General features: G+C 41.7%; 1 protein-coding gene and 1 non-coding gene across 2 annotated transcripts; one reads left to right on the forward strand and one right to left on the reverse strand.

Moving 5' to 3' along the window:
- Nucleotides 1-26,542, reverse strand: SMIM35 (small integral membrane protein 35). Its single transcript, XM_043480786.1, has 4 exons — nt 26,527-26,542; nt 2,346-2,462; nt 1,046-1,079; nt 1-345 (listed from the first exon to the last, which is right to left on the reverse strand). The coding sequence occupies exons 1-4, from the start codon at nt 26,540-26,542 to the stop codon at nt 246-248; spliced, it is 267 nt and encodes an 88-aa protein (XP_043336721.1). The 3' UTR covers nt 1-245.
- LOC122450686 lies at nt 18,147-18,271 on the forward strand. Its single transcript, XR_006272185.1, has one exon. It is a non-coding gene; the product is annotated as a small nucleolar RNA SNORA40 (small nucleolar RNA).

Genomic DNA, 26,542 nt, shown 5'->3' on the forward strand with positions numbered 1-26,542 from the left:
TAAAAGGAGCAAGAGGCAGGGACAGCATGATCCTGCGTCTTTGCTCCCAAGATCATCCCCTACAGCACTCACTCCCCAGAGGATGAACCAAATCATCCGTGGGTTCCAAGCCATCTTTGGTGCTAGGCTTGGGTGCCTGGACCACTGGAGGAACACACTGGGACATCAGACTCACTGGGACATCAGGAGCTCACCAATGTTCCACTCACCTCTCTGGGGGCTCCAGAAAGTTGACACTCCCCTCATCAGACCAGCCTGTCTGAGAACTTCATGTAGCCTCCATCTGAACTGCTAATGTGGCCACTGATGGTGAAGGGAGGACCCATCTCCAGATCCTTCAGGTTCCTAAGAAAGACCATCCAATCAAGTTACTGGGACTGAGAACCTGACCTCTCTCTGGGACCAGAGCATGGGAAGAACTCTGGCAGTGACTCACTGACTCGCTGACTTATTTTCCAGAATGAGAGTTACCCAACCCTCGGGCCAGATGAGAAGCGGGCCTGCTGTGTGGCAGAGACCAGATGAGATGACTTATCACAGGAAGACTTTCTGAAACTTCTTGCAATAACTCAGGACACTCCCTTAATCCCCGATTGTCTTCATTTGCCCCTCTCTTTGGACAGCATGTTATGTCTGAGATTATATCTGTAACCAGACAGGTGTCCACCACGGGCAGCTTAAAGACAAGATACTATGCCCAGTTATCTTTGTACCCTTAGAAACTAATGCCACAATACCTACTGCAATAGAATCTTTACTGAATAAATGGTGGGTGAGTGAATAAATGAATGGATGATGCCCGCCCAGGGGTGAATGCTAAGTAGATCACTGTCATTAGTATCTTCCATGTCCTGTCTGTGTTCAAGTTTTCCATCATGGAAATTTCTACACTGACCCTGCTCCATCATTTTCTCTTGCTTGCTCAGAGACATGGGGAGGAGACAGGGAAGGGAAGTAATAAGTTTGAGCTCCATCTTTGATTCTTTCTCAAGCATACATAGCCCCCAACCCCCATCCCACCCTGATCTGTCCTGAATCTACTCACCGGATTTGGTACAAGTTGAAGACAAAATTAGGCCCTAGAAAGACAATCAGAAAAGAAAGGGTTGGTACCTCCAGGGAGAGTGACCCACCACTCTCCTGGGAGCATGTGTTCCTCCCTCACACCTGTCTGGGAGGTGTGGGGTGGCTAGGCTGGGCCTCAAGATGTCATGGAAGGTTCCCAGGCTCCTTCAGTGTCTTCTTCCTGCTCCAAACTCATGGGTACATTCCCTTATTTCTAGACAGAAACACCAGCTCTTTGAGGATAGATCCTGGCACTGGGGATCTCTCCATCAAGGGCACTAATGACTCTGGGAAGGAGGCTGGAATCCAGACTCCACCACTTCCCAACTCTGTGGCTCTAACCTCATATCTTCTGTTAAAAAAAAAACAAAAAAACAAAAAACACAGAGACTAAGAATTTCGTCTTCACATAGAATTTTTTTTAAAAATCATATTAGGCACAAGTACGTTGGCACATAGTAAGTGCTCAACAAACATGCATGGAAGCTGTTGAATTTAATTGCAGATCCAGGAAATGTTCTCTGCTTCTTGGGACTCTAGTGCATGCTAAGTCACTTCAACCGTGTCCGACTCTTTGCAACCCTATGGACTGTAACCCACCAGACTCCTCTGTCCACAGGATTCTCCAGGCAAGAATACTGGAAATGGTCACTATGCCATCCTCCAGGGATCTTCCTGACCCAGGGATAGAACCCATGTTTCTTATGTCTCCTGCATTGACAGGCAGGTTCTTTATCACCAGCACCACCTGGTAAGCCCCCAGGACTCTAGTATGCCCTCCCAGCTCTCCTGGGTCCTATGGGAAGTGCAGATGTGAATCAGAGTTGGGGGCACCCCCAGCAAATTCCAGATGTCCAGTGGGCTGAAGCATCTGCAAGCTTAGGAGAAGGCCCTGAGACACACAGGCAGGGGAAGAGAGGACAGGGAGCCAGGGGTAGAAAAGACACCTGGAGCTTGGCCGGTCTAGCCCATCGCCCTTGGCCTTGGGGCCCACACAAGGCCTGGGAGATAGACTCCTGTGAGTTCTGAGGGAGGAGGAAGCTGACTGCTTGCTGGGTGTGGGAAGAGCCCCCCATTCAATAAAGGCCCCAGTACCCTACCCCCGCCGTCTCAAGGGCTCAGCCACCCCACCCAAGTCTTCAACCACTGCCACCACCACAGGAAATATTTTTTGCATGACACCATTCTAAAGAGTTTGCTGCCCCATCTGGCCTGGCCAAATGCCACAGAAGAGGAGGGGCTGGGCTGAGCTGGGGCAGCAAGGTCCGGCACTCACTCACCCTCCCAGCAGTACCCGCGCTGGTACCACTTGGCCAGGCTGTAGCCCAGGATGGACACGAGCAGCAGCGACAGCCCCACGCAGAGGATCAGGCCCAAGGTGCTGATGGAGTCGTCACCTGCAGAGACACACAGCCTCACCCAGCTGCCCAGAGCCCTCTCGCAGCCCTGGACTCAACTAATTGCACCCTGTTCCAAGTTTCCTCTTCTCCCACCTCACTGCCATCAAAATGACTATCCCCTAAGAATCTGGATCTTGGGGACTTCCCTGGCAGTCCAGTGGCTAGAACATTGTCTTCCAATGCAGGGGTGCGGGTTCGATTCCTGGTCAGGGAGCTAAGATTCCCACATGCCTCATGGCCAGAAAATAAGAACATAAACAAATGAAGTAATACTCTAACAATTTCAATAAAGATGGTAAAAATGGTCTACATCCAAAAAATCTTCAAAAAAGGGGAAAAAACAGTGCTGCTTTGCACATTGAGGTGCTTGTGTCTTAAAAAAAAAAAAAAAAAAAGACTGGATCTGGGCTAGCTGGTTCAGCTCAGCTATACCAAGATGTCAATGGCTGATATTTCTTTTTGTTTTGTTTTGTTTTGTTTTGTTTTTTTTAGAGTTAGCTTGTGGTTCCAAAGTAGCAGTCCTCTGACAGTAGAGATAATTTGGAGCTGGGACACCTTCCCGAAGCTGCAGCTTTCTACCTGTTGATAAAGACACTGCTCTTTGGGGAGGAGCCCAGGACATCTCTGCAGGAAGCAGGAAAGGCAGCCTGAATGCCCCTGAGAGCAGAGACACACAGATCCTCGGTCCTCTCCCCACAAGACCTTCATGTGTGGTAGCAGGGTGTTAACCTCCTGGGTTCTGTTTGCTGCTTATACTTATCACTTCTTCCCTTTTTGTGGTATGAGCTCTCAGCTAAATTTATATTTTATTTGTAAAGCCACACAGAGAAAAAGACACAAAGAGAAGGAAGAAGAGAGAGAGATTGGAAACCTACTGAAGCAGAAGCAGAGTAGGAAGCCAGATTTGCAGGGAGAGGCTGACCATGGGGGCAAACGGGGATGATTCAGCCCTTCCCAGGGCACGGCAGGAAGAGGAACGACAGCCCACTCTTGCTGGGCAGGGGCCAGGAGTGTGGAAAAATGGACGAATTCCCCATCTACAGGGCCTGGTGTCCTCAGGCTCTATGAAGCCAGGAGGTACAGTCTTTGGTGTACACCAAGCTTGTGTCCGAAGCCCACGCCCGTCATTTGTAAAATGTGGGACCTGAGTCAATCCCTCGCCCTCACTAGACTGCAATGTGCTCTGATGAAAAACTACCATAATCATAAGTCCACATGGAGTTGTGGTGGTGACTAATGGAGATGCTGCATGCAGAGCACTTGGGAGAGGCCCTGACATGCAGGAATTGCTCAGTAAATGTTGCATGTGTGCTCAGTCGTGTCTGACTCCTTGTGACCCCCTGAACTGTAGCCCACCAGACTCCTCTGTCCAAGGAATTTTCCAGGCAAGAATACTGGAGTGGGTTGCCAAATCCTTCTCCAGGGGATCTTCCTGACACAGGGATCGAACTTGTGTCTCTTATGTCTTCTGCATTGACAGGTGGATTCTTTACCACTAGCGCCACCATCATTATTGTTGTTGTCATTACTATCAAGTGATGAGGCTGTTTTTGTTTTTTCTTCTTTTTTAAAATTTTACTTATTTATTTTTTTTAACGCCAAAACATTTTGTATTGGGGTACAGCCGATTAACAATGTCGTGATAGTTTCAGGTGAAGAGTGAAGGGACTCAGTCGTGCATATAATGTGTTCATTCTCCCCCAAACACCCTTCCCATCGAGGCTGGCACACAACATTGAGCAGAGTGCTATACAATAGGTGTCTGTTGGTTATCCATTTTAAATACAGCCGTGTGTACATGATCTTCCCAAAGTCCTTAACTATATCCCTTCCCCCTTGCCTGGCAACCATGAATTCATTTTCTAAGTCTGTGAGTCTCTTTCTGTTTTGTAAGTAAGCTCATTTCTTTTTAGATTCCACATATAAGGGATGTCATATAATATTTCTCCTTCTCTGACTTACTTCACTCAGTATGACATTCTCCATGTCCATCCATGTGGCTGCAAATAGCCTTATTTCATTCTTTTAATGGCTGAGTAATATTCCACTGTGTATATATACCACATCTTCTATAAGTATTTCACAATTTCCCCCACCCAAGCCTTTCCCTCTCTCTTTCCCTCTCCCATGCCCCTGACCCTTCTTCCGTTACAGCATTCAAGTTATCCTCTGAGACAGTTTGGCAGCCAAATGCAGTTAGATAGTGTCTCTCCTCCTATTTTTAGATTCCAAAAGCCCAGGCCCTTAGAAAAATGGGAAGGATTCACCACACAGATGAGAGATGAACAGAAGCAAGATTAGCATTCTTGTTATACTAAGGAAAAATTTCCAGCCTGGGGGAGGGGAAGAGAGAAAGTGAAGTAAGGTGAGAGATGGGGCGGAGGGGTGGGGGCAGAGCATTGAAAAGATGTCGGCGGACTCCACAGAGAAAGTCCTTATTCCCTGATCTGAAGTGGAGCCCCAGGGAGGCAACAGAATTCTTAACAGTTGTGGGATCTAAGAGCTGGGCCGAGTCCCAGAAAGACAGCAAGAGCCCCGTAAGGAGAGTGCCAGCAAGCTCCTGGGCAGACAGAGCCTTGGACAGCCTTGAAGAGTTGCTGTGCCCTCTTATGCTTTTGTTACTGTTGTTCATTCACTCGATCTGCAACCCCCTGGACCACAGCAACCAGGCTTCTCTGTCCTCCGTTATCTCTCAGAGTTTTCTCAACTTCATGTCCGCTGAGTCAGTGATGCTATCTAACCATCTCATCCTCTGCCACCTCCTTCTTTTGCCTTCATGCATGGAAGCAATCAAATGATTTCTTCCCTGGTGACTCAGACGGTAAAGTGTATGCCTGCAATATGGGAGACCCGGGTTCGATCCCTGGGTTGGGAAGATCCTCTGGAGAAGGAAATGGCAACCCACGCCAGTACCCTTGCCTGGAAAACCCCATGGACAGAGGAGACTGGTGGGCTACAGTCCATGGGGTCGCAAAGAGTCAGACATGACTGAGCGACAAGAGGCAGGAAAGTCACAGAGGGGCTCTCCAGACCTGAAGGAGTTAAGCATCTGGGACCTAGGGACACCTTTGTGGCACCCTGCCTAGCTGACGCTCAAAGCCCAGTGCAAGGGACTGCCATCACATGGGTGTCAGGTGAACGGCTGGTACAACGGGCTATACACCTCTCCCTCACTCCTTAAGTCTCTGAGTAAAGGAGGAAACGGAGATCCTCAAAACTACTGATGGCATGTTCTCTGTGCCAGGCACTTGTTCCAGGTGTTTGTATTACAGCAATAAATAAAACAAAAAAATCCCTGTCTTCATGAAGATTATATTCCAGTGGAGGGAGACAGTCAATAAAACAAATTAAGAAATACATTTTATAGTATATTGGAAGACCACATATACTAGGGAGAAAGAGATAAGCAGAGGAAGAAATGGAATGCCTCATGAAAATGAGAGTAGCTTTAAATAAAGGGATTGGAAAGACCTATAAAATGTGACTGTGAGGCGAGCAGAAGTAACGCAACTTAGATTAGGAGTAGGCCTTCCTACTATCAGGTAGCTTTCGCTTAACAAGGACCACTGTTTGCCAATTAGGACCAATTAGCTTTCACTGATGTTTGCCAATTAGGAAATTAGGAACGGGGCGGAAACCCCCAGGAAAGTCCCACGCGCGCGAAAGTATTGACCAATGAAATTGCTTTGCAAACGTGTAACCAATCCGCTTCTCACCCTATAAATTTGTGTAACAGCTTGGGCTCGGGGCTCTCTGACTCGCACCACTGCGTTGGTTGCGGGCGGAGAGTCCTGGCTCGAGTCAGTAATAAACTTCCCTTCCTGCGAGTTGCATTGTCTTAGAGGCCTTCTCTCTTCCCGCTCGAGGATTCGGACATCGGGCATAACAGTGACAATTGAGAAAAACCACACTTTTGGTGAGAGAAAGAGCAAGCCAGGTAGACAATCAGGTAAAAACTTTCTAAGAGGGAGCAGCAGGAGGAATTGAGGCAGAAGCACAACAAACAGGTGCTAGACACATCGGGGAGTCCCAGGTGAGGCGTAGGGACAGGGATGGGGGAGAGCAGCAAGAGATGGGGTGGGAGGAGCCAGATTACTGCAGTGCTGTGAAGGCAACAGGGGACTTTGGTTTTTCCTCTGAGCAAGACAGAGTATTTTGAGCAGAGAAGTGACATGATCCGAGGTTTTCAGAGGACCACTCCATCAGCTACCATGTTTAAGAGTAGATGCAGCAGGGGACAATGATGAAGAGAGACAAGTCAGGAGGCTATTGGAAAGATCCAAGCAAGAGATGACCACTGAAGAGAAGTAGCACCAAGACTGAGCGACTTCACTTTCAGTTTTTACTTTCATGCATTGGAGAAGGAAATGGCAACCCACTCCAGTGTTCTTGCCTGGAGAATCCCAGGGACAGGGGAGCCTGGTGGGCTGCCGTCTATGGGGTCACACAGAGTTGGACATGACTGAAGTGACTTAGCAGCAGCACCACCATCACCACCACCAAGATACTGAGAGGTCAAAGTCAGAGAAAGATCATCTATGTGAAGAAGAGAGAGCACCACAGTGACCCAAGAGCTCAAGTCCAGAGGCAGGTGGACAGATAACAAGGCATGGTGGTAACATTGTGGTGTTTATGGAAGCTGGGGTTTTGAAGGATTCCATCAAAGAGAAATATCAATAACCTCAGATATGCAGATGACACCACCCTTATGGCAGAAAAAGGAGAAGAATTAAAGAGCCTCTTGATGAAAGTGAAAGAGGAGAGTTAAAAAGTTGGCTTAAAACTCAACATTCAGAAAACTAAGATCATGGCATCCGGTCCCATCACTTCATGGCAAATAGATGGGAAAAAATGGAAACAGTGAGAGACTTTATTTTCTTGGTCTCCAAAATCACTGCAGATGGTGATTGCAGCCATGAAATTAAAAGACACTTGCTCCTTGGAAGAAAAGTTATGAGCAACCTAGACAGCATATTAAAAAGCAGAGACATTACTTTGCCAACAAAGTCAAAGCTATGGTTTTTCCAGTAGTCATACATGGATGTGAGAGTTGGACTATGAAAAAAGCTGAGTGCTGAAGAATTGATGCTTTTGAACTGTGGTGTTGGAGAAGACTCTTGAGAGTCTCTAGGACTGCAAGGAGATCCAACCAGTCTATCCTAAAGAAGATCAGTCCTGAATAACCATTGGAAAGACTGATGCTGTAGCCGAAACTCCAATATTCTGGCCACCTGATGCGAAGAACTGACTCATTGGAAGGACCCTGATGCTGGGAAAGATTGAAGGCAGGAGGAGAAGGAGACAACAGAGGATAAGATGGTTGGATTGTATCACCAACACGATGAACGTGAGTTTGAGTAGGCTCTGGGAGTTGGTGATGGACAGCGAAGCCTGGTGTGCTGCAGTCCATGGGGTCGCAAAGAGTTGGATACGACTGAGCAACTGAACTGAACTGATCAGAGAATTCTGCCCAGGAGTAGAAAACACCCATAGGAAAGCACCAGTAGGTAAGTCACAGCCTGCCGAGACCTGGCTGGTGAGAGAAGATGTATTATTTCTGTTTGCTACCATTTGGTCCCCACTCCCAACAGTGCCATCTGGCTTAGAAGTGGCTTACAGACACATTTAATTACTATCCTATTTTACCTCGTTATCTTTCTAGAATACTCCTTTAACTAATACTCTTTACTTCTTCTCCCTTTTGCATACCTTTAAATTTTTATTATAAAATATTTCATGCACCCAAGAAGTATATAGAAAAACATGGTGAATATTCCTGTGCCTACTACTAATCTTCAAAGAATTCTAAAAATTTGCCATTCTTGCTCATTATCTCAATTTCAGGGTAGTTTTCCCCTACCTCTCCGTCTAAGTAACTTTTCTCCCAAATTTGGTGTTCAGCTTCCCTATGCATGGTTTTTATATTATTAATTCATTTTCCCCAAGCTATGTCTATATCAATACATATTTACTTATATAAAGAAAGGGGGGATATATATGTGGCATTGTTTTGCATGTTTTCAAACTTTATAAAAATGACAGATTAATTCTACTTTCAGCTGCCATGGAATAAAGGAGGCCAGATTTACTCTCTGATCTTAAATAACTAGAAACCCAAACAAATATGTAAAATAGCAGAGAAAGGTAGTGTAGTACAAGATAGTGATGTCTGAAAGAAGGAAATGAAATGAGGTGTGATCCATGATTGTTGAGCTTATTGCATGCAGTGGGTTTCCAACTCACAGTACAGAGGGTTGTGACCCAAAGAGAGTCTTGGGTCCTGCCAAGGGAGATAATAAGGACCATAAAGAAGACAGAGCACCAAGAATTGATGCTTTCGGACTGTGCTGCTGGAGAAGACTCTTGATAGTCCCTTGAACTGCAAGGAGATCAAACCCTGAATATTCACTGGAAAGACTGATGCTGAAGCTGAAGCTCCAACTTTGGCCATCTGATGCTCAGAAAGACTGAAGGCAGAAGAAGGAGATGACAGAGGATGAGCTGGTTGGATGGTATTACTAATTCAATGGACATGAGTTTGAGGAAACTCTGGGAGATTGTGAAAGACAGGGAAATTTGGCATGCTACTGTCCATGGGGTCACAAAGAGCTGGACACGACTGAGCGACTGAACAACAACAACATTTAATGCTCTAATTTATTTCTAAATACCACGTTAGCTTCATTCTGTCAGATTTGATATGTAACATTTTTACCTGTGTCTAATTCAGATGTTCTGTCATTTCAACTAGAATTTTTCTCTTTAATCCATGAATTCTTTGGCAGTGCCTTTTTAGTTTCTAAATATATGGAATGAGGTCTTTGTCTTTTCACTGTTTATTTTGATAGATGTTGGTTGTAACATTATGGCTGATATTCTGTAAGAAATTAATTTAATTTAAGTTAATTAAAATTAAATTAATTTCAATAATGGCTCAATATTTCCATCTAATTCATGAAGTCAAAGTAAAGCTTTTAGAAGTTCATTTTGTATAAGGTAAAATGCCTGAGAATATTGTGAATGTTATTGAAAATTTGGTTTAAGAGTTTAATGTTAATGATAAAGTTGTTTTTGCATTTTTCATATTTTTTTCATTCTGTGCTTCAGTCTTGGATATTTTTTCTCACCTATTTCGTACTTGACTAATTCTCTCTTAAGCTGTGTCTAACTGGCTCTTAAACCATCCTTTGTGTTCCTAATTTCAGTTATTTTACTTTTCATCTCCAAAATTTGATTTTTATAATTTTTAATTATTTGTCAATTTTTCCATCAAGTCATTTATTTGCTATACCACTTTCATTTATTTTATATTGGTTGTCCTAAGGCTTATAACTGATCACAGTCACATATAAGGTAAAAGTAAATGATAAAGATATATCATGCAAAAAATAATCAAAAGAAAGCTGAATAAGGATAAAAGAAGACATTTCATAATAATACAAAGACTGACTAATCAAAATGGAATCCCAAATGTGCATGCATCTTTATTATACAGCTTTAAAACAAGAGAAAAAAAAATGGATAACTAAAAGAAAAACTAGACAAATTCTTAATTGTCGTTAAAGAATCCAACTCTCCTCTCTCAGTAATTAATGGAACATGAAATCAGTAAGCATATTGAAGACACAAACAACACTATCAACCAACTTGATCCAGTAGACATTTATAGAACACAACATCCAAAATCTGTTAGAATATATTTTTTTCAAGTATACATGAAACATTCATCAAAATAGATCATGTACTAAACTATACACAATTTTAATAAACTCTAAAAGATTAAAATCATATGGAGTATATTCACTGACCATAGAATTGTGTGGAAATGAAAGTCTAAAAAAACCTGGAAAGTTCATCAATATTTGGAAATTAAACAACACACATCTACATATCTCATGGGTAAAAGAAGATATCAAAAGAGAAAACCGAAAATACTTAGAACTAAATAGGAGTGAAAACACAACATATCAAAAATTGTGGATTGAGGAGACAGTCTAGAAAGATCAAGACAGTGGAGTTCACAGGATGAAGGTAAGCACTACCCAAAGAGGACCCCAGGGATGCGCAGAGGATCCCCCTAAAGTATTCACTAAGGCATGGATCAATCATGTGTGTGAACAAACTACCTGAAGCTGGAGAGACAGTCATCTAAAAAGAATAGCAGGAACAGTATTCAGCATTCAGATGGGGCTGATATCAACAGCTGGGTCTGTTCCCATAACCTAGACTGGCAAAGCTCATAATTCACAGGGCATTGACTAGAGAACTCAGGAAGGTCTTACCTCAGTAATGGGAAATAATTAGCCCCATACTGAGCACTGTTCTGGACTCACCTAACACATCACCACAGCAAGACCAGAAGGGACCAAACTTTTTCCAAGAAACTTAACTACTTCCCAGAATATTTATAGAAAAACAAAACTATCTGCACTCAGCAGGGTAAAATTTACAATGTCTGGAACCCAATCAAGGATTACCAGACTTACAGAGGAGCAGAGAAACCTGACTCATAATGAAGAAGGTAAGTAATCAATTGAAACCCACCCAGAACTGACAAGGATGTTAGAATTGGCAAACAGAGACATTACAATTATATTTCACTTGTTCAAAATATAGGCAGAGTCATTCAAGATATAAAAATACCAAAGATATTTGGTATGTAAATATGAAATCTGATTAACAGCAGATCAGTTATTAGAAAGGAAAAAATAATGCTCTTGAAGACATAGCAACAGAAACTATGCAAAATGAAGCACAGGGGATAAAAAGAATTTAAAAAATGAAAACAGCACCAGTGAGATGTAGGACAACTTTGAGCAACCTCATGCATGTGTAATTAGAGTCCTCAAAGGCAAAAAGGAGAACTGAAAAAATATTTGAAGAGATATGACCAAAAATTTTCCAAGCTTGAAAAGCCCTTCAAATTATTTATTCAAATGATATACTTTCTTCCCTAAAAGGAGTTATAGTACCCATGGTTGATATCATAATCAATTTTCTTTTTCATTATATTAAGGAAAGCCTAAACTATGCTAAAGCCTAAACTATGCTGTGTCTAAGGGTCTTCTGCAGAGGTACAGGTCAGCAGTGAACTGCTTCAGGAGCAGGGGCTCTGGGTGCAGTAGACCTGGGTATGGCGTAAGACCTCCTGGAGGAGTCACATTTAACCCCACCGTAGAGACACCAGAACTTACACAGGACTGAGGAAACAGACTCTTGGAGGGCACAAACAAAAGCTTATGCACACCAGACCCAAGAGAAAGGAGCAGTGACCCCACAAGGAATGACCCAGACTTGCCCGTGAGTGTCCAGGAGTCTCTGGCAGAGGCGTGGGTCAGTGGTGGCCTGCTGCAGGGTTGGGGGCACTGAGTGCAATACATGCATGGGACCCTTTGAAGGAGGTCACCATTGTCTTCATTACCTCCACCATAGTTCGGCCTCAGGTCAAACAACATGGAGGGAACACAGCCCAGCAACAGAAAATTGGATTAAAGATTTACTGAGCATGGCCCTGCCCATCAGAACAAGACTCAGTTTCCCCCTCAGTCTCTCCCATCAGGAAGCTTCCATAAACCTCTTACCCTTCTCCATCAGAGGGCAGACAGAATGAAAACCACAATCACAGAAAACTAACCAATCTGATTACATAGACCACAACCTTGTCTAACTCAATAAAACTATGAGCCATGTCGTGTAGGGCCACTCAAGACAGACGGATCATGGTGGAGAGTTCTGACAAAACATGGCCCACTGGAGAAGGGAAATGCAAACCACTTCAGTGTTCTTGCCTTGAGAACCCCATGAACAGTATGAAAAGGTGAAAAGATAGGACACTGAAAGATGAACTCCCCAGGTCGGTAGGTGCCCAATAGACTACTGGAGATCACTGGAGAAATAACTTCAGAAAGAATGAAGAGACAAAGCTAAAGCAAAAACAACACCCAGTTGTGTATGTGACTGGTGATGGAAATAAAGCCCAATGCTGTAAAGAGCAATATTGCATAGGAACCTGGAATGTTAGGTCCATGAATTCAAAGTAGTCAAACAGGAGATGGCAAGAGTGAACATTGACATTTTAGGAATCAGTGAACTAAAACAGACTGGAATGGGTGAATTTAATTCAATGACCATAATATCTACTACTGTGGGCAAAACTCCCTTAGAAGAAATGGAGTAGCCATCATAGTCAACAAGAGTCCAAAATGCAGTACTTGGATGCAATCTCAAAAATGACAGAATGATCTCTGTTCATTTCTAAGGTGGAACTATTCAATATCACAGTAATCCAAGTCTATGCCCTGAGCAGTAATGCTGAAGAAGCTGAAGTTGAATGGTTCTATGAAGACCTACAAGACCTTCTAGAACTAACACCCCCAAAAGATGTCCTTTTTGTTATAGGGGACTGGAATGCAAAAGTAGGAAGTGAAGAGATACCTGGAGTAATAGGCAAATTTGGCCTTGGAGTACAAAATGAAGCAGGGCAAAGGCTAACAAGTTTTGCCAAGAGAAGGCACTGGTCATAGCAAACACCCTCTTCCAACACAAGAGACGACTCTACACATGGACATCACCAGATGGTCAATACCGAAATCACATTGATTATATTCTTTGCAGCCAAAGATGGAGAAGCTCTATACAGTCAGCAAAAACAAGACCGGGAGCTGACTGTGGCTCAGATCATCAACTCCTTATTGCCAAACTCAGGCTTAAATTGGAGAAAACAGGGAAAATCACTAGACCATTCAGGTATGACCTAAATCAAATCCCTTATGATTACACAGTTCACTTCAGTTCAGTCACTCAGTCATGTCCAACTCTTTTCGACCCCATGGATGGCAGCATGCCAGGCCTCCCTGTCCATCACCATCTCCCAGAGTTTATTCAAACTCATGTCCATTGAGTTGGTGCTGCCATCCTACCATCTCATCCCCTGCCATCCCCTTCTCTTCTTGCCTTCAATCTTTCCCAGAATCAGGGTCTTTTCAATTGAGTCAGTTCTTCACATCAGGTAGCCAAAGTATTGGAGTTTCAGCTTCAGCATCAGTCCTTCTAATGAATATTCAGGACTGATTTCTTTTAGGATGGACTGGCTGGATCTCCTTACTGTCCAAGGGGCTCTCAAGAGTCTTCTCCAACACCACAGTTCAAAAACATCAATTCTTCGGCGCTCAGCTTTCTTTATAGTCCAACTCTCACATCCATACATACTCCTGGAAAAACCATAGCTTTGACTAGACAGACCTTTGTTGGCAAAGTAATGTCTCTGCTTCTTAATATGCTGTCTAGGTTGGTCATAACTTTTCTTCCAAGGAGTAAGCATCTTTTAATTTCAAGGCTGCAGTCACTAAATGCAGTGATTTTGGAGCCCCCCAAAATAAAGTCTGTCACTCTTTTCACTGTTTCCCCATCTATTTGCCATAAAGTAATGGGACCGGATGCCATGATCTTAGTTTTCTGAATGTTGAGTTTTAAGCCAACTTTTTCACTCTCCTCTTTCACTTTCATCAAGAGGCTCTTTAGTTCTTCTTCACTTTCTGCCATAAGGATGGTGTCATCTGCATATCTGAGGTTATTGATATTTCTCCCGGCAATCTTGATTCCAGCTTGTGCTTCATCCAGCCCAGCATTTCTCATGATGTACTCTGCATAGAATTTAAATAAGCAGGGTGACAATATACAGCCTTCACATACTCCTTGCCCTATTTGGAACCAGTCTTGTTGTTCCATGTCCAGTTCTAACTGTTGCTTCCTGACCTGCATACAGATTTCTCAAGAGGCAGGTCAGGTGGTCTGGTATTCCCATCCTTTTAAGAATTTTCCACAGTTTGTGGTGATCCACACAGTCAAGGGCTTTGGCATAGCCAATAAAGCAGAAATAGATGTTTTTCTGGATGATTATACAGTGGAAGTGACAAATAGATTCAAGGGATTAGATCTGATAGACAGAGTGCCTGAAGAACCATGAACAGAGGTTTGTGACATTGTACAGGAGCCAGTGATGAAGACCATTCTTAAGAAAAAGAAATGCAGAAAGGCAAAATTGTTGTCTACGGAGGCCTTACAAATAGCTGAGAAAAGAAGAGAAGCTAAAGGCAAAGGAGAAAAGGAAAGATATTCCCATTTGAATGCAGAGTTCCAAAGAATAGCAAGAAGAGACAAGAAAGCCTCCTTTAGGGATCCATGCAAAGAAATAGAGGAGAACAATAGAATGGGAAAGATTAGAGATCTCGTCCAGAAAATTAGAGATACCACGGGAACATTTCATGCAAAGATGGGCACAATAAAGGACAGAAACAGTATGGACCTAACAGAAGCAGAAGATATTAAGAAGAGGTGGCAAGAATACACAGAAGAACTATACAAAAAAGATCTGCTTCTAAGTTAAAGTTATTAGTTCGAAACTGAATAAATGTAGATGACATCTCCAAAACTATATCACCTTTGAAATAGTTTATATTAAGTTTCTTTATATCAGTAGTTAAACAGAATTAACTGATTATTTAAACTAACCCTAACTCAAAACACCCACTAGCATCAGCTTGCAAGAGGACTCATACCTCCGTTATCTACAGCAGGGAGGTATGCATCCATACCCAAAAGCAGTTTCAGATCACGAGGATGTTTGTTTAAAATGAGATTATTCAAAATGGGAGTCCTGGTTTGTACTCCTCATAGTCGTTATTTGTTCAGGGGTGGAGACGCTTACTCCTTGGAAGGAAAGTTATGACCAACCTAGATAGCATATTAAAAAGCAGAGACATTACTTTGCCAGCAAGGTCCATCTAGTCAAGGCTATGGTTTTTCCAGTGGTCATGTATGGATGTGAGAGTTGGACTGTGAAGAAAGCTGAGCGCCGAAAAATTGATGCTTTTGAACTGTGGTGTTGGAGAAGACTCTTGAGAGTCCCCTGGACTGCAAGGAGATCCAACCAGTCCATCCTAAAGGAGATCAGTCCTGGATGTTCATTAGAAGGACTGATGCTGAAGCTGAAACTCCAATACTTTGGCCACCTCATGCGAAGGGTTGACTCATTGGAAAAGACCCTGATGCTGGAAAGGATTGGGGGCAGGAGGAGAAGGGGACGCCAGAGAATGAGATGGCTGGATGGCATCACTGACTCAATGGACATGAGTTTGGATAAACTCCGGGAGTTGGTGATGGACAGGGAGGCCTGGTGTGCTGCGATTCATGGGGTCGCAAAGAGTCAGACATGACTGAGCAACTGAACTGAACTGAACTGGGGCATATCTCTTAACCTCCACTGTTACTGTTGAGATGCAAATCTAATTAGAAGTCAGTAGCCATGTAGTCAAAGGCTAAAATAAGAGTCAGTACAATTGTGATCCTTTATGAGTTCTGGTCCCACAAAGGACCATCAGGCTCTAGGAGAAAAGACACATTCAAGACAACCCTTCCCTCCCCTTTCCCTTCCTGCTTTAGCAGCATCCCTGAGCCATGCTGATTGGCCCAAGTTCGATAGCCCACTAGTGAGTCATAGTTGTGACACTTTCTATTCCGCTTCCTCCCTCTAGACACTTGGAGCGGTGGGCATCCAGTCTAGCCATCATGCTTTTCTCATTCATGCCCAGGTACTCTCATTATGACAGTTTCCCGCCCTTTCATGCCAGAGCTGGTAAGTTTCAGCATTTGGATTGGGACTAAGAAGGAGGAAAAAATGCCCCAAGGGTCTTCAGCCTTGGTCTTTGGTTCAGTCAAGTTTGCAAGACATGTCTGTGTGAATTTGAGGCACAAGATCTCTGTTATAATGTTACTTCATTTTTAACATTGGACTGTCTCTTGTTTCTGTATGTCTGTATCTAGATGGATGGATAGATAGATAATCTCCCCCAGAGATTTTCTGTAGGATTTCAGCATTCCTGGAGACAACCAAAATATCATCTTAATTCCATCAGTACCCCTTTTTTAAAAAAACCTGTACATACTGATTTTACAAAGAACACTCAGCTTGTCCTTATATAAAATACTAACTGAGGAAACTCAGGTTTGTAGTTTGTAAAGAAGAAATTGGCATAAAGTTTACTTAGTATAATGAAGAAGAAAAGACGATATGATGAAAAAGGAAAAAAAGACTGGGAACAAAGTAGGGCAAAAAGGTAAAACTAGGCGGTGGGGAAAGAGAAGGAAGAGGAGGGAATTGAGAAGAAAAACTAATTAGTGAACATGTAGTTTGGGGTGAAAATAGTAATTTCCCTTTTTGAAAATAGAATCAAAATGCAGAAGAATATAGCCAATCAATATGTCAAATAGAATATAAATGGCATAGCAACCACATAACTAAATGGCATAGCAACCAAAGTGCAGCATGAGTATATAAATAAAACCATATGCAAAAGAGAGGCAAAGATCTCTGCCTAGAACAAAGTAGTACTCAGAGAATACAAGAAAATTCTTCAAATTCACCTCACTCCCTAGAACCACTTGCTTAAAACATGCATTAAAATAAAGGAAGTTTACAGGAAGAGAAAGATTAAGGACACAAATTGAAGAGCACATAATACCATTATGGAGATAATAGATTCAATAGAAATAGAAAGTAATAGAATAGAGATTAAAAACTAAATTAGTAACAGAGGAAAAGCTTGAGAAAAGCACAGAGAATGGGAAGGAAAATACAAAATATTAAAGAAATTAGAGAAAAAGCTAATACCTGTGGAAGACCAAGCTAATTCAACTGAAAAAATGTTGATAATCCTGAGGTAGAAAATCCAACAAATTAAATAGAAAATATTTTCAAAGATATAATGCAAGAGAATTTCCCTGAATAGGGCAGGGTGGGAGAGAGAATGGCATCTGCAGTTTAAGTATAATACACACTGGGTTCTATTAATAGGAAAAATTAATTCAGAATACTCAAGACTACTGTACATTAGAATTAAAGTTTTGCTTGAGTTGTTATTGTTTCTCAACTTCAAGCCCACCCTCTATATCCAGGTTTCTGAAGCTGCAGCTAGGACTCTGTAAACCATATTTCCCCTTTGTCAGCTGGGGGAGGTTCTGCCAATAGCAGATGGTAGCAGGAAACTGAAAGACTCAAGGACAAGAAGGGACTTGCTCTGTTCTGTCTGCTTCCCATTGTCTTCCTACAGGTGTCCTAGTCCTGTCAGTAACACCCTTTGCTTCTTTTTCACCCCGGAAGTTTTTTCTACAAGTAGCTGGGTACAGTTTTCAGTTTTTCCAAGTTCATAAAACCAGTCTCATTATTTCCTACTCTCCACTGCAGAAGTATGAGTGCTCAATTGCTCAGTCATGTCCAACTCTTTGTGACCCCATGGACTGTAGCCTGCCAGATTCTTCTGTCCATGGAATTTTCCAAGCAGGAATACTGAAGCAGGTTGCCATTTCCTACTCAAAGGGATCTTCCCAACCCAGGGATCAAACCCACATCTCTTGTGTCTCCTTCATTGGCAGGTGGATTCTTTACCACTGTACCACCTCGGAAGAAATATGAGCACCAGATGGCCAAAGTCCCCTTCCCCAGAGGCCTGAGGTTCTCCTCCAAGCTCCATATCTTAATACTTCCAGATTCTTTCTTTTGCTTTCCCAGTCCTAGCGGTAGTAGCTCTTCTTGCAATTGCTACTTCCATGATACCCATCTGCCTTTTCAGTTATCTAGTTAGTAATTCTCTATAATAAATTGTCTCTGTTAAAATATCTAGTAATAGCACTTGTGTTTGTTTTTGTTAAGCTGTGAGCAAAGACTTATAGACAGGTACAAAATAAACCCTCTTTTGCAACCCAGAACTCATTGTTTAGTATGAGTTTTGATACAGGTAAGAAGGAACATGATAGCTAAAACAGATTCAAATGATAGGGGTGTATTGATGAACCTAAAGATTGCTTCCAGGACTATAGTTGTTGTTATTCAGTCGCTAAGTGGTGTGTGTCTCCTTTTGACCCCATGGACTGCAGCACGCCAGGCTTCCCTGTCCTTCACCATCTCCCAGAGTTTGCTCCAACTCATTTCCATTGAGTCAGTGATGCCATCCAATCATTTTGTCCTCTGTCATCCCCTTCTCTTCTTGCCTTCAATCTTTCCCAGTATCGAGCTCTTTTCCAGTGAATCAGCTCTTTGCATCATGTGGTCAAAGTATCAGTGCTTCAGCTTCAGCATCAGTCCTTCCAATGAATATTCAGTACTGATTTCCTTTAGGATTGACTGGTTTGATCTTGCAGTCCAAGGGACTCTCAAGAGTCTTCTCCAGCACCCCAGTTTGAAAGCATCACTGGGAGGAGAAGGCTGCAGCACTCAGCCTTCTTTATGGCCCAACTCTCACAACCATACATGACTACTGGAAAAACCATGCAGTTTAGTGCTCAGTTGTGTTTGACTCTTTGTGACCCCATGATCTGTCCATGGAATTCTCTAGGCAAGAATCCTGGAGTGGGTTGCCATTCCCTTCTCCAGGGTATCTTCCCAACCTAGGGATCAAATCCTGGTCTCCTGCATTGCAGGCAGATTCTTTACCATCTACACTAATAGGGAAGCCATAGGAAGCACTATGAAAAACCATAGCTTTGACTATATGGACCTTTGTTGGCAAAGTGATGTCTCTGCTTTTTAATACGCTCTCTAGATTTGTCATAGCTTTTCTTCCAAAAGCAAGCATCTTTTAATTTGGGGGCTGCAATCATCATCTGCAGTGATTTTGGAGCTGAAGACAGTAAAATTTCCCACTGTTTCCACTCTTTCCCCATCTATTTGCCGTGAAGTGATGGGACCGGATGCCATGATCTTCATTTTTTGAAAGTTTGTTGAGTTTTAAGACAGCTTTTTCACTCTCTTCTTTTATCCTCAACATGACGCTCTTTAGTTTCTCTTCACTCTCGGCCATTAGAGTGGTATCATCTGCATATCTGAGGTTGTTGATAATTCTCCCAGCAATCTTGATTCCAGCTTGTGATTCATCCAGCCCAGCATTTTGTATGATGTACTCTGCGTATAAGTAAGCAGGGTGACAATATATAGCCTTGATGTACTCCTTTCCCAATTTTGAAACAGTCCATTGTTCCATTTCTGGTTCTAACTGTTGCTTCTTGACCTGCATACAGGTTTCTCAGGAGACAGGTAAGGTGGTCTGGTATTCATTTCTTTAAGAATTTTCCACAGTTTGTGTGATCCACACAGTTAAAGTCTTTAGCATCAAGACAAACACAAATGGTGTGCCTCTTGCCAGGATGCCATATGAAGAACACAGCGTCACTTCCATGACGAGATTGCCAAAGATACAAGACCCGAGTCCAAGCATGAAGAGACATTATGCAAACCCAAACTGAGTCCATCTTAGGAAAGAGCTGACCTGAAGTCTTCCAGTGTAAAGGTCAAAAAAAAAAAAAAAATCGAAAGAAGATTGAGGAAATGTTCTATACAGAAGCAGGCTAGAAAGACCAGAGAAATAAATGCAACCTGTGATTCTGAACTGGATTCTTTTGCTATAAAAGCCATTATTGGGGCAATTAACAAAACTTGAATAATAAAATGATTAGATAGAAGTAATATATTTGACTTAATTTTCTGATTTTGATCATCACATCGTGGCTATGCAGGGAATGTCTTTGTAGGGAACAGACTCTAGAGTATTCAGATGTAATGGGGTATTAGGTCAAAAACTTACAATTAAATCATTCAGGGAGAGAAAGTTTTGGTTTACTTTTTTAAAATATAGTTCCAACTTTTCTGCAAATTTTTAATCATTTCAAAATAAAATTTGATAATTTTTATATGCAATTGGTCTCTATTTACTGATTTACAAATCTCTAAGACATTTTATAAATGAGAAAGCAAAGTTTAAGTGGATATAGTATAATGTCTTTTGGTATACTTTTCAAATATATATATTTGTATTTCATTATATGTATATATATAATTTTTTTGAAAAATGCAGAGGAAAGATTTTGTGATGATCTGGGAGGGGGTGGTAGTGGGAAGGAGCTTTTATTTTTCATTTTATATCTTCCTGCATGATTTAGATTTTTACTACAGGTACCAGGTACATTACCAGATACCAGAACTGACTCATTGAAAAAGTCCCTGATGCTAGGAAAGATTGAAAGCATGAGGAGAAAGGGGAGACAGAGCATGAGATGGTTGGATGCCATCACCAGCTCAATGGACATGAGTTTGAGCAAACTCCAGGAGATAGTGAAGGACAGGGAAGCCTGATGTGCTGCAGCCCATGGGGTCACAAAGAGTCAGACACAGCTAAGCAACTGAACAACAACAACCAGGTACATGTATTAGTCTACTTTTTTTTTTTAAAAAAAAACAACAACAGGAGTTTGCTGGAAGGTGAGATTATATTCCATTTTTGTTTTTCTTTATATTCTTACAAAATCAAAACTTAATAAATATTATATAAACATTTGGATGTACACACATTATAAATTCTTTTTTGTTTGTAATTAGGGTAAAAGGTTAACAAGGATTGGATAGCATCATCAATTAAGCCATTTTGAATAATTTTGGTGGAAGAAAGTCTTTATCTGGAGTTTTATTTAATTAAGCTTTTTAACTTAAAGATCTGTATGAAGAATTGTCCTTGGCTACTGAATAGCAAGGATTGTATCTATTTTTTATTGAAGTATAGTTGATTTACAATGTTGTGTTAGTTTTTGGTGTATAGTAAAGTGATTCAGTTATACAAATATACATATTCTTTTATATTTTTTCCATTGTGGTTTATTATAGAATATTGAATATAGTTTTCTGTGCTATAAGTAGGACCTTGCTTTAACTATTTTTTATATAGTAGTTCCTACCTGCTAACCCCAAACTCCTAATTTGTCTCTCCACCAACCTCTTTCTCCTCTGGTAAACATGAGTTTGTTTTCTATATCTGCGAGTCTATCTCTGTTTCACAAATAAGTTCATTTTTGTTTTATTTTAGAGTTCATGCATGTAATGTCATACAGTATTTGTCTTTCTAGTTCTGACTTACTTCAATCAGTATGATGATTGCTAAGTCCATCCATGTTGCTAAAAATGGCATAATTTCATTCCTTTTTGTGACTGAATGGTATTCCCTTGTATATATCCCACCATATCTTCTTTATCTGCTCACCTGTCAATGGACATTTAGGTTATTTCCATATCTTAGCTATCCAGTTAGCAAGGATTCTAGAACACATAGACTTCAAGGCAGTTATCTCAGAACTATAAGAAAAGCATTTTCTCATTTATTAATTTAGATCCATACCTCCAATCACTTCACTCACCAAAACCTCACTCTGTGGGATATGTTTTAAAATCTACTCTCTTGCTTGACAAGCATACTCCAGTGATTTGGGTGGTAATAAGTTTAAATAGGATTTAGACTTTATAAACTCCTGTGTGTTTTCGTCCATATCCCTCCATGTGCTGCCTTGTTAACACAGTCAAGGGGCTTTTCCCATTATTGTTATTGTCACTGCTGTTTTGATTTCCTGATAATGTCCATGTAAAATCAAGAAACTCTGGAGCAAGACTCACATTTACTCAAACATGGAATGGTTAAAACAGACTTTAGTTTTTGGTGATCTCTTGATAAGAGATGAAGTGAGAAGCCTGCCTCTCTCAAGGCACTTAAAGATGAAAGTTTTCAAAAGGCACCTCAGAGGAAAGTTTACATGAAGTTTCAGAAGACTGTCAGCTAGAAATCACTTGCAGAATTCTAGAATCACTTTGTAATATCGAGCAGAGATTAAGAAGAGAAAGACAAATGCCGTATGAAAGCACTTATATGTAGACTCTAAAACATGCACAAATGAACCTATCTACAAAACAGAACCAGACTCACAGATGTAGAGAACAGACTTGTGGTTGACAAGGGGGTCGGGGGAGGGACGGCCTGGGAGTTTGGGGTTAACAGATGCAAACTATTACATTTAGGATGGGTAGACAACAAGATCCTACTGCATAACAGGGAATTATATTCAATATCCTGCAATAAACCATAAGGGAAAAGAATATGAAAAAGAACGTATATATATATATAGCCATTCCCTTCTCCAGGGGATCTCCCCAACCCAGGAATCAAATCCGGGTCTCCTCTATTGCAGACAGATGCTTTACCATCTGAGCCACCAGTATATATATATATATATACTGGAATGGGGTAGCCCACTCCACTAGTCTTACTTAGAGAATCCTATGGACAGAGAAGCCTGGCAGGCTACATACTGTCCATGGGGTTGCAAAGAGTCAGACACGACTGAGCAAGTAGCACCTTCCCTGGGTTGGGGAGATCCCCTGGAGAAGAGAATGACTACCCATTCCAGTATTCTTGCTTGGAGAATTCCATGAAGAGAGAAACCTGGCAGGATACTGTCCATGGGGTCACAGAGAGTCAGATACAACTGAGCAACTAACACTTTCACTACTTTTTTCAGTATATATGAATATATATATCCATTCTTTTTCATACTCTTTTCCCTTATTGTTTATCAGAGAATATTGGATATAGTTCTGTGTGCTATACCGTAGAAACTTGTTGTTTAATCTGTTCTAAATGTAATAGTTAACATCTGTTAACACCAAACTCCCAGGCCGTCCCTCCCCCGCCCGACCTCGGCAACCACAAGTCTGTTCTCTACACCTGTGAGTCCGTACTTCAATTTAAAAAACAGAGATCAAGAGTTTGGGCGCTGGTGCCAAAAACACATGAGTTTGAGCCTCAGCTTAACATTTACTTACAATGTGTCCTTGAGCAAGGAACTTAATCTTTCCAAAACTCAGTTTATTTATCTAGAAAATGGAAATAGAATTATCTACTCTATGAAATTATTATAGAACTTTTTGGAAATAATATAATCTACCACAAAGAAAACACTTAATCAGTACTAACAGTAGTAAGTATTGTTGTTGCTGTTGATTACTTTTAAAAAATAACTGCTTTCTCAGTCTATATTCTCAATATCATGAGCTCGTATATGGTTAAAACAGACTCTGACCACAGTGTCAAGAGTAAAAGGCCATTTTTCACATGTGCCATGATACTCATCACAAAAATCTTAAGAAGAAAGAGGGGCCAGCCACATTATCACAACACTAGCCCAAGGATAGAGATGTTAGTGAAACTTCCTTTGGAATAAGTGTCCACCAGTCTGCTCGTTCCTAAGATCAGGTTTTATAAATATAAATATAAGTGGTGAGTTTTCTTTTTAAATTTACAACTTTTCCTCTGTTTCCATATCAGCTCTATGTAGAACCCCCAGGGACCACCCTCACAACTCTGGCATTCAACTCTCTAAAGAACATTGTTCCCACACTCAACAAGTGTTTGTGGAGTCCCTACTCTGTGTCAGGTCCTATGCTAAACACTGGGTCAAGGCAGATAGAAACCCTGCCTTCATAAGCTAATATGCTATGGGGAAATTGAAGGTCTGACTCTTTGCAACCCCATGGACTGTAGCTACAAGGCTCCTCTGTCCACAGAATTCTCCAGGCAAGAATACTGGAGTGGGTAGCCATTCCCTTCTCCAGGGGACCTACCCAACCCAGGGATTGAACCAGTTCTTCTGCATTGCAGACAGATTCTTTACCATCTAAGCCACCAAGGAATCCCGAGGGGTTTTCTAAACAGATAATCATCCTATTAATCAGTTGATCAAAAACACATATTCTGGGGACTTCCCTGGCAGTCCAGTGATTAAGAGCCCACACTTGCACTGCAGGGGGTCTAAGAACTAGATCTCACATGCCACAAATAAGATCCATTGCAGTCAAACAAGTAAATAAACATTAAAAAAAAAAAACATTCTGTGAAGAAGTAGAAGGTGTCGGGGTGTCATTAGAACAGGAATATCTGAACTATTCTGGGAGATTAGGAAAAGTTTCCTAGAGGAGGTGACATTTAGGTAAGATCTGAATCAGGAAAGAACAGCACGTAAGGCAGAGAACATGTGCAATGGGCCTGAAATAGGAAAGAGTATGTTAAATGCACAATAAAAATTCACAAGACTAGTGTGAGACTAGAGAATATGCTGGTGAAAGGCAGAGGGGTGAGGTGGAACAGGAAGTGGGGCTCAGATTGAATGAGACATGAGAAGAAGTGAAAGAGAAAAATGGGGTCTTGGAGACCATGTTAAGGACTTTTGTACTTTATTGTAAGAACAATGGAAAATCACTCAAGCAGTTAAGTGGTATTATATTATGACAAAATGAGCTCTTTCTAAAAACCACTCGCCCTGACTGCCATGTGCAGAATAAATTAGAGGAGAGCAAAAACAGAAGCCAAGTTGACCGGTTGGGTGGCAAGAGAACTTAGGTAATTATTATCTCAGCCTAGCAACACATAGAATAAGTAATCTAAACATCCAGACATCTGAACAGGTAGCTTTGGTGGAAATAGTATTAGGCTCACAATCAGTTAGTTAAGAAACTAGGTTGGATCAAAGCATGATTTTATTGCCTTAGTCCAAGAGCTACAGGGCAACCTCTTTAGGTTTGCTCAAGAATAACAGAGCCAGAGAGGTAAAATTCTAGCACAAGATCTACTGACCCACACCCATTGAAACTAGTGAAAAATATCTTGAATAAACAATCATTTAAAACTCTCTAAGGTCTTCCCTGATTGTCCAGTGGTTAAGAATCCGCCTGCCAATGTAGGGGACACAGGTTTGATCCCTGGTCCAGGAAGATCCCACATGCCGAGGGACAACTAAGCCCGTGACCACAGCTACTGAAGCCCAAGCTCTAAAGCCTGTGATCTGCAAAAAGGAAACCCACCACAATGAGAAGTGTGTGCACTTCTTGCAGAGAAAGCCAATGCACAGCAACGAAGACCCATCACAGCCAAAAATAAAAAGAAGAATAATTTTTAAAAAGAACTCTGTAAGCAGTTCTAAGGGTTCAATGACTGTTTAACATGTGAAGAAACATCCATTCAAGGAAATCTATGAAAATTTGGTAAGAAAAGCAAGAAGTTGTGGTATCTGAACCAAGGCCTTGGCCTCTCTCCTTTCACTCAGTTCAGCAAGACAGAAACTCCACTCCAGGCTGCTGCTTTCATGAACACAGGACTTCCTCTCCCCATGATAACCAATTAGAGGACTTTCTTCCTAGGAGGAACAGGAGTTTGGCATTTCTCGTCCCTTCCCCAGCTACTATTGCTAAGGCTAAGTTGCAGGCAAGTCCAGTTGAGAAGAGGTGGGTCTCCCTCTTCCACCGACTCCCGTCTCATGAGATGGAGGCTCTAGCTTGGGTATGGCATGCTGAGACAATTGGAGCCTTAACTGCCCTTGATTTAATTCATGAAATAGTGGCTTCACATAAGGAGAGGCAAGCCAAGAGGATCTCAGACTGCTTGCCCCCATCTACTGATTATTCAGTTCCTAGAGTATTATTACTCAGAGAGAAATTTGCCGTTGTTTCCATCCCCAGCTGCACAGCTCCAGAGATTTTTCTGAGGGGAAAGCAAATCATAAAACAGATAGCTCATCAGGTCTTCCCAAAAGAACTGATTCTCTTTGCAAAAGAGCATGGAAAAGTTCAAACCTAATGTTTGCTCTCAAGACAGTGGAGGTTATAGAGGAAAGAAAATAGAGAGATTTAATGGATTTAATGAGGATATAACCCAGAATACAGGCTGGATAGTTTGTAGGAGAGAATCAGGAAATAAAACAGCTAAGAGGAACCCACTGAGGTCAGAACAAATCTCAAACACATACTTCAAAAACTATTCCTTCAAAAGAGTCACAGTTTGATTGGATTCATTTATATAGCAGTTTGCGCTGCAGAGCACTATTGAAAACATTAGAGCTATTAACCAGCAGTTTGTGGAATTTAACAGCTGGGTATAGTCAAGATAAGCAAGAAAGTTCTACAAATACCATCATCCATGGAATTGTGGGCACACTCAAAGCTACATCTCCCCAAGGAACAGCATCAAAGGCCGAATACTGATATAGAAAAATAGACTTCACTAAAATCATCACTTCACTAAAACCAGGTAATTAAAAATCCACCTTCCAATGCAGGGGATATGGGTTCAATCCCTGGTCAGAGAACTAAGATCCCACATGCTGTAGGGCAACTAAGCCCACATGCCACAACTACAGAGCCCACTTGCTCTGGGGCCCAT

Source organism: Cervus canadensis, chromosome 11 (genome assembly GCF_019320065.1).
Source record: "Cervus canadensis isolate Bull #8, Minnesota chromosome 11, ASM1932006v1, whole genome shotgun sequence".
NCBI classification, from domain to species: domain Eukaryota; kingdom Metazoa; phylum Chordata; class Mammalia; order Artiodactyla; family Cervidae; genus Cervus; species Cervus canadensis.

Coding starts and splice junctions, on each gene's coding strand:
- SMIM35 (XM_043480786.1), bottom strand. Junction 1,080..2,345: donor GCGCGGGTACTGCTGGGAGG/GTGAGTGAGTGC, acceptor TTGTCTTTCTAG/GGCCTAATTTTGTCTTCAAC. Junction 346..1,045: donor TTCAACTTGTACCAAATCCG/GTGAGTAGATTC, acceptor GGTCTTTCTTAG/GAACCTGAAGGATCTGGAGA.